The 11650-nt window shown below is 59.8% G+C and overlaps 1 protein-coding gene across 1 annotated transcript; it reads right to left on the reverse strand.

Moving 5' to 3' along the window:
* Window positions 1–2208: 2208 nt before the first annotated feature.
* Window positions 2209–4944, reverse strand: IRX3 (iroquois homeobox 3). The gene is given in 5 exon segments (XM_052685769.1): window positions 2209–2593; window positions 2984–3050; window positions 3379–3601; window positions 3603–4478; window positions 4721–4944. Coding segments are annotated over 5 exon segments (1443 nt in total). The 5' UTR covers window positions 4943–4944; the 3' UTR covers window positions 2209–2538.
* Window positions 4945–11650: the final 6706 nt, after the last annotated feature.

An 11650-nucleotide genomic window follows, 5' to 3' on the forward strand; every position in this document is an offset into this window, starting at 1 on the left:
TAACGCTCTCAAAAGTATTTGATTAGGGCTCCCTTTGATTTGTATCTTGTTATGATTTTCAGGGCATATATTTTTGTATTGCTCCTTCGGTACACTGATAGTTCTGATCAAAGCGATAAAAAGAGGTATTTTAAAAGTGTGAGTGTGAGCCATACAGGTAAAGCACACAGTCTGAGCAGCATCTGAAGGCTCCGTGCTGGAGCCTGCTTGGGAAACAAATCACAGCGATGAGATGCACGTCCCTATCCGAGAGCCGTGCGCTGGGAGCCCTTCTGCTCTCCAGCCCTCTCAGCAGGAACTTTCGTCATTTGCAACTTTTTTTCTTTCAGTTTCTAAAACGTAGCTACTGAGAGCAGTTGCGCACAGTGCTAAAGCTATTTACTGTATCAAACATCTAAATGCTCGTGATCAGATCAGTACCAGAATACGGCTTTCCAGCTTTAACTTCCCGAGGAAAATGAAAGCAAGAGCGTGAGCTGACGCGTCAGATCTGGGGGGTTATTTTCATGCCCGTTCCGATTCCTGGCTGTAAAACCTACGCGTGTGTCGGGAGGCTTTTCCTCATCGTTTCCATTCTTCCTGTGCAGAGCTGGCTGCACGGGGCACCTCTCAGCTCGGGCTGCCTCCTGCCCTGCCCCACGCTGCCCGCTCTGCCCTGCACGACCACCAGCCCCACCGCTCTGCACTGCGCTCCTCGGGCGCAGGAAGGCGCGGGCAGGAGATGATTACATCAATCAGTGTCAGTGCTGGGAGCCGTGATTTATGAATATGCATAATGAGCTCTCACCTTTGAGAAGGACTAGCTAGGGAGATAATTGATTAGACAGGAAAAGAGCAGCCAGCAGCGAGGAGGGAGGAGGAGAGGCCTCTCGGAGCTGTCGCGGGCCGGGCTGGGGCTGCGGGAGGCCGTCAGGCTGCGCGAGTGATAGCTAAAAAAACACGAGCAGGGTTTTTAGTGTTTTGTAGAAACACGCATAGCAAAATGTTTCCTCACCAAATGAATGGGAATTTTCTCCACTCGGGGAACCCCACAAGCACCACCACAGCTGCTGTCCCTCAGGGAGCCACGCAGGCAGCAGTCGCAGTGCCATGGCTGCTCAGCACCAGCACCCCGTGAGCAGGGGATGCTGTGATGCCAGGGGGGTCAGGGGGCACTCATTTTCCCATTGTGCTCTCATTATTTTCTTCCACCCTTTTTTAAGCGTCTGTCTGACCACTGGGTGAAAGTTTCTATGGAAAAGCTACCAGGGCGCCCAAAGGAAGGGGATGTGGAAAGTTGCCTCTAGCTCTCTCCCTCACCCCTCCCATTTTACATGCCGTTAATCTTTTTTTTTTTTTTTTTTTTTTTCCCTCAGCAAGAACTGGCAAAGGGGAAAGCAAAGATACAAAGTGCAGAGAGCCGGGGTAACATTTACATGAGAAACAATCCGCTCTCCAGCACCCACCCACGGCGCTTCCCTTCGTTTCAGGAGCTGTCGGAGCGCAGGAAGGGAACGGTTCCTGGCAGAGGGACAGCACTGCGAGGAGACAGACGCGTTTCCAGGGCCAGAGAGAACGTATGTGAGAAGGGGACGTGGGGGGAATGGGGCCGAGGGCCTCACTGGGGCACGCGGCCTGCATGGGAATGGGGCTGTGGGACGCGCGATACGAGCACTAACACACGGATATGGGTGTGAGCACACGCACTCCAGTATTGCTGCCTACCGACGGCGAGGACGTAAGATGCAGTTTATGGGCCTAGCGCAACCCGCTCCTATAAATAATACATTCCGATCACCGTGGCCTCAAAATGTCAATACCGCGCAGCCCCGCACATTTGCATATCTTGAACCGTCTCAACTTGAAGCATGTCAGCTATGTGCTTCTGTTTGTACTTTAACTTCATCCCAGCTCCAGCCGAGCCCCGCGCCGCCCCTCGCGCGGCTCCGTCACGCAGCGATCAGCGCCGTGCCCGGGGCCGCGAGGTTCACTGCGGGACGGGGCGCGGAGGCCGAACGCAGCGCGGGTTCCCCGCGGGGCACGGCCCGGCCGATCCCCCTCTCCGCTCGCCCCGCAGCGCCCTCCGCCTCCCCCGCGCGGCCGCCGCCAGGGGGCGCTGCGGCTCCAGGGAGAGCGCCGGCCGGCCGGCCGTGCCTCGCTCTCAGCCCTCCCCGGCGCTCCCGCAGCCGCCCGGCCGCGCACGCAGCGACCGCGGAGCCGAGAGGCGGCTGTAGGCAAAGTGGCAACCGTGTCTTTATTAGCCAAAAATAGATACTTTCTCGTACAATTTGGTTCACACGTATGTACAGGTTTGACGGTATGTACAAAACCAAACAAACAAACGAAAAAAAAAAACAAAAAAAACCGAGACACCGAACGGACGCTCACGGGACTTCCACCAACCGCACGGCCCGGTACCCGGGGGGGAGCACAGAAGCGGGGCTGTATTATTATTTTTTTTTTTCTTTTCCTTTTTAGTTTTACCATACGGACATGCGTAACGTCGTAACTATACAGAGATTTCTTTTTACAATCATTACAACAACGATAAAAAATTAACTAAGACGATGACAGCGCCGATAGAACCATGGCGGCATCGAGCTGGTTCTGGGGCCTGGAAAAAAAACGACACAAAAAAAAAAAAAAAAAAAGAAAAAAAGAAAAAAGATTTAATTGGCTTCAGCTCGGGCTGGGCCGCCGTGAGCTCTGCGATTATAATTAGCGCTATTTTTGTCGGTGGCATTTTTAAATCATTTAGAAATACAAAAAGTTGTATGGGCGGCACAGCGAGCGGCCGCGGCCGCTCGGGCACAGCGGGGCTGTTAGGGCCGCTCCCAGCGCTGCCCCGCGCTGCCCCGCACCCCGTCCCGGCCGCTCTATGCCCGCCGCCGCCCTCCGGCCCCGACTGCGGCACAGCCCGCACGGAGCGGCCCCTCCAAGGGAAGCGTCGCACGGAGCGACCGCGCACCGCCGGCTGCCCGCGCCCTCCGGAGCCGTCTCTTACCGCCTCTGCACTGGCTGGAAAGCTGTCTTTATTAACTTTTTCTCTACTTCCAAGGCACTAGATCGATCTAAAAAGAGAAGAAAACACAGCGTTCCTTTACAGCCCCCGATGTATTCGCCCCATCCCTGAATTAAGCCGCTCGACTCCAGATCCCTCCTCGCCAACTTGCGCACGCGACAAAAACGACGGCGGCTCCGCCGTCTCGAGGCGGTAAAAAGGAACCAAACGGAAAAAGCCGCCCGCACGGCCCGGCCTGCCCCGGCGCCGCGTCCCTCCGCGCAAACCCCGCGCAATCCCCGCGCACGGCCTGCTCGCCGCCGCCGCCACCTGCGCCCGACGGCCGCCGCGAAGCCGAGCGCAGCGCCCGCCCGCCCCGCGCGTCCCTCAGCGGTCACCTGCTCCGGGGGGCTCCGCGCTCGGCGCCTGCTCCGCGGGCCGCGGGAAGGCGGCGGCGGCGGGGGCGGCCCCCAGCCCCAGCAGGTGCGGAGTGTTCAGTAAGGCCAGCGGGTGCGGGGCCGCGTGGTGGTGCGGGGAGGCGGCCGGGAAGGCGCGGTTGGTCCAGTTGGGGAACTTGCCCAGCGGGCAGGAGGAGACGAGTCTGTGGGGCGGCGGGGGGGGGCAGCGGCAGCGGCTGGGGGGCGGCCGCCGGCGGGGAGCCGGGAGACTTGCGGGGGTTGTCCGGGCTGGTGGCCGTCTCGGCCAGCGACCAGATCTTGGGCTTCGGCACGGTGCCGGCCGAAGCGGCGTCCGTCGGGGAGGAGGCGGCCGACGAGGAGGCGGAGGAGGGGGACGAAAGGTGCGGCGGCGGCGGCGGCGGCGGCGGGGCGGGCGGCGGCGGCTCGGGGCCGGCGGAGGGCAGCTCGCAGGGCGGCCGGCGGTGGTGGCGGTGGTGGCGGAGGTGGTGGTGGCGGAGGCGGAGCGGCTCCGCGGCGGCTGCGGCGGCCGGGCCGAGGTAGCGCTCCTCGGAGCCGGGCAGGTCCTCGAAGCCCTCGGAGCCCTCCGAGTCCGTCTTGGAGTCGGAGTGCAGTAGGTCCGCGTCCTGCAGCTCGTCCTCCAGCTCGTCCTTGGCGCTCTCGATGTTCTCGGTGTCGATGTTCTCCAGGTCGATCTCCTCCTCGTCCTCCCTCTTGTCCTCTTCCCCCTCGTGGTCGCTGCCGTAGGAGTTGCCCTCCTCGTCCGTTCTGCTGCGGGGGGCCCAGGTCATCTTGTTCTCCTTCTTGAGCCGCCGCCGCGCGTTGGCGAACCAGGTGGAGACCTGGGTGAGAGTCATCTTGGTGATGATGGCCAGCATGATCTTCTCACCTTTGGTGGGGTACGGGTTCTTGCGGTGCTCGTTGAGCCAGGCCTTGAGCGTGCTGGTGCTCTCGCGGGTGGCGTTCTTGGGCCGCGACGGATCCCCGAACTGGTACTGCCCGTAGGGGTAGAAAGCGGGGTGGTGGTGCGGGAAGGCGGCGTGCTGCACCCCGGGGCTCTCCTTCAGCTCGTACTGCGCGCCCTGCAGCGAGAGGGAAGGGGCGGCGGGCTGAGGAGGCGCGGGGCCCGAACGGCCCCGGATCTGCCCGACCCGCTCCTTCGCACAGCCGCCGCGGAACCTCCGGGCGCGCCGCTCGGCACGGGCGCGCCGGGGCCCCGCGCCGCGCTCCTCTCCCTCACCGTCCGACCGCGCCGGGCCGGGCCCAGGGAACAAAGCGCCCCGCTCCCGGCACCCCCCCGCCCCGACCCCGGGGGGGCTCTTACCAGCTGCGGGAAGATGGGCAGTTCGGCGGCGTAGGGCAGGAAGGCTCCGTAGCCCTGAGCGGCGGCGGCGGCGGCATAGGGCGCGCCGTACATGGAGGAGAGCACGTTGGAGAGGGTCCCGGACGGGGCCAGCTCCGCGCCGCCTCGGGAGCCGCCGCTGCCCGGGCGCTCGGCGGGGTACAGCGGCCTGATGTACTGGTAGCCCAGCTGCGGGAACGACATGGTGCGGGGGGGGGTGGGGAGGGGGAAGGGTAGGGAGGGGGGGCAGAAGGGAAGAAGGGAGAGAAAGGGCAGCGAGCGGCGGGGCTGGCCGCGGGGCCGCCGGCACAGCTCAGCGCTCAGCGCCCGCCGCCGGCTCCGGGCCGCATCGGGAGCGGAGCTCGGAGGCCGCGGCTCCCGCCTGGCTGCGGCCGCGCTGCGCGCCGCGCGCTGCTTTCTTCTCGCACTTTTCCTATTGATCTGAGTGGACCCAGGTCAGGTCCTAACAGATTGCCTGAGATTATTGGGACTCCGGGCTCTGATTGACATTTCTAGTCTCCCGCAAGCCCCTCCTATTTCTTTTAAGTCTCTCTCTCTCTCTCTCTCTCCCTCTGCCTCTCTCTCTCTCTCTCTCTGCCCGGAGCTGCTCTCGCCGGGTTTGTCACCGGCTCCTTCTTTCCTTTTTTTTTTCTTTTTTTTTTTTTTTTCTAAATCTGTTTACTGACGTCGCGGTCTTTTATTTGAGTTGCTTTCCAATCTCGTTTTAGCAGTCGCCAATCAGTTGTGTGTTTTACAGAGGTTTAACCCTGCCTCATGGCATTCTAATTATATAGAGACAGATTTAGATATAATTTCTCCCGGACTCCCCCAAACCCCCCCGCCCCCCCCCAGTGCCGGGTGTCGGCCACGAGTGGCACACGGGAGGGACGGCAGAAGTTGTGACGTTTAAAAATAAAGGCTCCCCCAGCTTCCCCCCAACCCCCAGGCACACCTCCCCCCCCCACTCCCCCGGCGCTTTCAGCTTTCCAGATGTACAGCCCTGCGCTGCCCGGGTGCGTTTGGGGCTCTTTATGAAGATATTCCCACCTCCCCCCCAGCCCCCCGGCTCTGCCAGCGGTCTCATCGCCCAATACAGCTTTAAAAGTGTGCTCCGTTCAGAAATAACAGTTTAAAAAGAAGTGTTTCCAGAGGTACCCTGAACGTTCTCCCGCTGTCCGGAATCTTTAAGGAGCTCCGTGCGTTTGTCTGGGCGAACAGTGGGCAGATACAGTAGAAAAGCGAAGTTAATTTTCCTCCTAATAAGGGACTTCAAAGAGTTGTAGGTCACAATTTTACATCAAAGGCAGAAAAGGAGGCAAATTAAAATCTTAACAAAGGAGAGACGGGAGCAGCCCTCTGGGCCATTAGTAAATAAGTGGTGTGAAAAAAGGGACAATGACAGGCGCTGGAATTAAACTCATTAACACCTTTTTGTCTTGGTGCGAAATCTCTAATTAGGAAATTTATGATCATTTTGCTTATTCCCTCTGTTCTGAATCACTACAAGGCTCCGAAGGAAGGACCTGAACGTGCTGCTTTGGCAAAGGCAGTGCTGGAAGGAGCCATAGGGAGGGAGGCGAGATGTGCTTTAATTACTGAATCAGACGTTTTGTGGCCGACACGCGTGAAGTTTCAGTTCTTTCTCCCCTCGCTTCATCCCCCATTCCCGGCTCCCGGGGTAGAACAGGCACCCGGCCGGGGGGGGGAACAGAGCGCCGTTCTCTGCTCCTAAAAACTGGAGGGGAGGGGGATGGGGGGTTCCTTTCTCGGTTTTTATTTTCTTTTTCTTTTATTGTAAAGTTTGGAGGCTCTTCTCACGGATTCCTCCGTCCCCAAACCCGGCTGGGTTTCTCTCATGGCAGCGCGATTTTCGCGTCCTCACGGTGGATTTTTATAACCGAGTTTCCTTAAAAATAAAATTCATGTCAGATTACGCAGTTAAGGGAATCGACCTTGATAGCGAGCTATAATAAAACTCTATCGGCTTGTAATAAATGCGGATTATAGCAAAGCAAGCTCCGGAATTAAAATTCCACGAATCAATATATGAAAATCTGTAGGAAACATCTCTAATCGTATTAAGTTCATCTTTATAGCATTTCCTATCTGCTAATCTAGTGCAAAGCAAGGCTGGGGCGGAATTTATTTTCTTCCACTCAACGTAGCTCCCGTAATGGGTTTTGACGGTCCGACGCGATGGAGATAACAACACGAAAATTCAGTTGTTTGTTTATTTCTTCGTAATTCAAAAGCAAAACGCGGAGCGCAGCCCCGTCCCCATCTACTCTCAACTTTCCTGAACGCAGCGGGGCAACGCCGGCCGAGCTCGGATGGGAGAGGGCCGGGCGGCGCCGGACCCGGCGAAGCGCCGCTGTGTGCCCGCAGCGCCCGGCCGCGTCCTCCACGGCTCCGTCCGTCCCCAGCTGCCGTGCGGGGCCGGCGGGGAGAGAGGAACGTGCGGGTGCGAACGGCTGCGGGGCAGGGCGAGGGAGAGGGGTGGGTTAATGGGAAAGAGACGGAAGGGAAACGTCTCTCAAGCGAACGGGTTGGAGGAGAAATCTGCGGCGCTTGGCTCGGGGGGAGAGGAAAAGCGGAGAAGCGGCAAACGGTGGGAGCGGGGAGAGGGGACGGCGATCTCGCTGCGGTACCGGGAGGGTGGGGGTCGGAGCGGCGAGAGCCGTCCGCACGCCGAGGCCGCTGGGCCGCCGGGGGAGCGCCGGGACGGAGCGGGGAGAGCGGGGCCGAAGGGAGCCGCGGAGGGGCGGCAGCGGGCGGCTCGTCCTGCGGGAGGCCGGCAGGAGCCGTGCGGGGCCCGACGGCCGCGGGGCGGAGGCAGACGGCGCGGCGGAGCGCGGCTCGGCCGGACGGACACGTGTCTTCTGGCCGGGACCTGTCAAAGCCGGGAGAGCGGCTCCTGATTTATTACCCCAAACACACCCCCCCGCCCGCCCGCCTCCCTCCCTCCTTCCCTCCCTCCCCCCGGCCCCGCCGCCCGCGCTTCCCGGCGCGCTCACGCTCTCGCTGAGCTCCGACCGAACCCGGCTCCGGGATTCCCCAAGCCCGGAGCCGTCCCCGGGGCTGTGGCCGCTCCCGGGCCCCCGGCCGCCGTCTTTGGGCGGCAGCGCTCCGCCGGGTACCGCCCGGCCCCGGACCCCGTTCCCTCTGCCCACGCTTCCCGGTCGCGGGCGACGGAGGGGACGCGGGGACGGACCCGGAGGTGGCCGCAGCTCGGAGCTGCCCGCTGGAGGGCCGTGGGACGCGGGGAGGGGAACGGACAAATGGGCTGAGGAGAAGGGCCGCAGTCAAAAAAGAGTTAAAAAAATAGAGGGAAAGATCAAAGAGCCGGGTAAAAGACTCTTCAAATTACACGTTTGAAGCTTTTCCATAATTCCAAGGCGACAGATAGATAACAAGCTGCACATTCCTTATCACATATGGAATCAATCTGAAAGGAGTCTCTTGATCAGAATCTGTTAATTGCAGTGACATATGATTTGGAAAGAAAACACAATTAATGACCCTTCATGTTAGGGCTTTGGGAAGAGGCCACTGACAATCCGCGCTGTGCAACCAACGGCAACTTTCGTGTTGTTGTTACGAGCGGTGGTAGCGGAAAACTGATACAGCGAGATGGTCCTGGAGCCCCGGCACTGCTCCCCGTGCCTTTTACTGTTTCTCGAGTGGGGGAGGAGAGCAGAAAGGGACGGGAGCGGGTGCGCCTTCCTTCGAGGTTTGGGGAGCCAAAATGATTTAGTACCTTGTCTGTAAATCTAATGACCTAAGGTGAGAAAAAATACTTCATCTTTTATTATTACCATTTGTGGTGAGCGTTACCAGGAAACAGCAGAACCCGTTTGAAATGGTAAATATATGTCGCCATTTAAAAACCATTATTGGTGAGGTTCTCCCCAAGGGAAGGCAGTGCCCGCACCCCGCAGCCCGGCCGGCCTGGGTTGGCAGCGCCCCTGGGAGCCGCCGGGGAGGGATGGAGGGAGAGAGGTTCATTTGAAGGTTATAAAAAGCGCACTTTAATAGGATCGAAGTGAAATTAGTTAATAAGAAAATGCTGGCCAGAAGCTCTCCGGGCTTTTAAGTGCTCTCCAGGCCATTTAGGGAAATTGAATATGAACTGACTCCGTTACCTGCAGCCCATCTCCAGTTCTGCACGGAGGCGAGAAGGGAAAAATAGCGCCTGAGAGACCCGGAGTCCCGCACGCCTCCCGACAGCGTATTTCCTCCACAAATAACGTCCCCCGTCTCCTCCTCCTCTCTCCTTTCTGCCCCGGGGGGGGACGAGGCCGCCGGGGATGCTCGGGCTCCGGGCAGCTCCGCTCGGGCCACGCCGGCACCTCGAGGTTATTCTTTGCCTTCCATTTCTCAGAGCTTTTCCCACCTTTGCAGTGCTTTGCGTTCGGGCCGTTGCCAGCGGGTCGGTACGCTGTGCTACCGAACTTCCTATCTGCTGCCTATCTCCCTCCCTTTGAACTTTATCGTTTTTCGAGGTGTTAATAAAACCTTTCCTTTGGTAAATCGTTCATTAGAAACCCCACCGAAAGCTGGAAAGACTTCAGAAAATAAAACGGCGCTCGGGAAGGGGAGGTTGGGAGAAGGCTTTTGTCCAAAAACGCAGAGTTGCCGCGAATCTTAGGAAACATTAATCTTTACAGGAATTCGTGATTCATATCTGCGGTTTGACCGTTCAGGTGATTTATGACCTGTTAGTGCCATTCGCTAATTTTATGCCAATATATTTCACGCGCACGGCGAGATTTTCCATCACCCCTCGCAAGGAGCGGCCGCTGCGAGCCGGGCCGGCACCTCATCGCGCCAACGCCGGGCCGGGCCGTGAACCTGCGCTCCTCGCTCCTCAGGGCGGCCCGGACAGCCGGCAGCGGCCGAGGAGAGGAGCGGCCCCGACGGGCCGGTGGTGCCCACCTCCCGCTCCGCGCCTGGCAGCGCCGTGTCCCGACGCTCCTCGACCGCCGCTCGGCAGAGCCGGGGATGCGGGCGGCTCGGTGCGATTTGTCGCTCGGGTTATTAGCCGGAGGGGAAACCACGGGCAAAGAAAAGAAACGACAGCTGCTTCGAAGATAACGCTGCGCGGCGTCTAATCTTGTGACACAATCATTCATTACTATTGTATTAATTACTATTTTTCCCAAGCAGCTCCTGCCCGGATGAGCCGCCGGCCCGCAGCTGCTGGGTGCCGGGCTCTGGGTTAGGAGCGCTGCCCCCATCCGCTCCCGGTTACTGCGCTGTCACGTCGCCTCATTTGGCGGCCGGAGATCGTTGTGCCGTCGACCCGGGCAGGGTGATGCCGACAGTGATAAAATAACGCGGATGCCGAACTCTTTGTTCGCATTCCGTCCAAAGTTTGGGAGCGCGGTGGCGCGACCGCTTTGTTTGCTCTTCATCCTGTGGATGCTGCCTTAGATCAGTCGCAAACAAGCATTGATTTTATGGTAAAGTCACTTTGGGATGGGAATGAGTAACTCCAGGCAGTGCTATCACTGTATTACATGGAAATGGCCCAGGTAACAAGATGAACATTGATTCAGCATTATGTTTGATCAATAATGAAATAAGTAACTTCAGGGCCAAATTAAAATGCAAGCTGGCTTAACGCTGCCAGCTTCTGGGCTAAGTGACAAGGCTAATTCAGCAGGGAAATGGCAATATTTGCATTAGAGGCTGCATCTGTTGTGCGGTGAAAGAGCCTGGGTCTGCCGTAACGCCGAGGGGAGCTGCGGGAAGCGGAGTGGGGCCGGGCCGGGCCGCCCCGTCGGGCTGCGCTGCTGCGGGCAGCGGGCGGTGCCGGTGGTCCCACGCCGCGAGGAAACGTGCTGTTAGCAGCTCCTGGGCCGCTCGGCCCTAACCACGGGGCATCTGGGATGCGAGCGGGGAAAGGGAAGGGATTTAAGGGATGAGTAGAAGCGTGAGGAGCGCTGCCCGGCCCTCTGGCCTTTGGCCGCTTGATCCGCTGTTTTCTCCATGGCCGGTTTTTACGGCTCTGCCATCATTACTGAAGCCGTGACACGCATCGATTTCCAGTAGGGATGCTCGCCTACAGCTGGCCGGCCTCGGGCACGGGGCCCGGAACCCCGCGTCCAGCCTCGGGGGGAGGGGAGGGGGGGAGGGAGGGAGGAGGGAAAGGGGAGGAAGAGGAGGAGGAGAGAGGGGAGGAGGAAGAGGAGGGATGCTGCCGGGTGGAGCCCCGAGTGGGAGCCGGGCAGGATCCGCGCGTGGGAGCGGCAGGAACGCCCGGCGCGCCTTTCTCCCAAGTTTGGCAGAGAACTTTTAAACATTTCCTCCAGCACGGGGAAGAAAAGTTAAAAATAGGAGAGCTGTCCTAAGAAGCGCACAAACTGCCCGAGCACTGCCTCGTGGCTGCTGGGCATCGCCGGCAGAAGGCGGCATCTCCCGGGGGGGCACGGAGCGGGCTGCGCCGGGCAGATGCGAGCGGGCAGTGACCGGCGGGGCCGCCTCCGCAACCCTCTCGTTGCGGGTTTAAAGCCTTAAACGTGTCCGCTACCGAGGGGTCCGTTCCACGTAAGGGCCGCGCGGGCGGAACGGGGCGGGGCGGCCACGGGCGGGAGTGGAAGCGAAACTCTCCGCTGGCGCGGAGCGCGGGGGGGCCCGGCCCGGCCCGGCGCAGCACTGCGCGCAACCCGCGGCTCCGCGCACTGCTCCGCGGCCGCTCCGTTCCCGCGTCTGTGCGGCTCCGCGGGCTGCGGGGCTGCCGGAACCGTAAGGAAAAACAGATGAATAGGGGCAAGGCTGGAAATTGTTACATAGTTCACTTTAAAGGCCGAATGGATTTTATGTTGAGGGGTAAACGCAAACCCATCCACTACAGTCAGACGTGCCTTCTTTTTCAGGGCTAATGGAATGAGTCATCGACAGGGTGGATTA

The sequence above is a fragment of the Tympanuchus pallidicinctus genome, unplaced genomic scaffold, assembly GCF_026119805.1.
Source record: "Tympanuchus pallidicinctus isolate F22 unplaced genomic scaffold, pur_lepc_1.0 scaffold22, whole genome shotgun sequence".
NCBI lineage: Eukaryota > Metazoa > Chordata > Aves > Galliformes > Phasianidae > Tympanuchus > Tympanuchus pallidicinctus.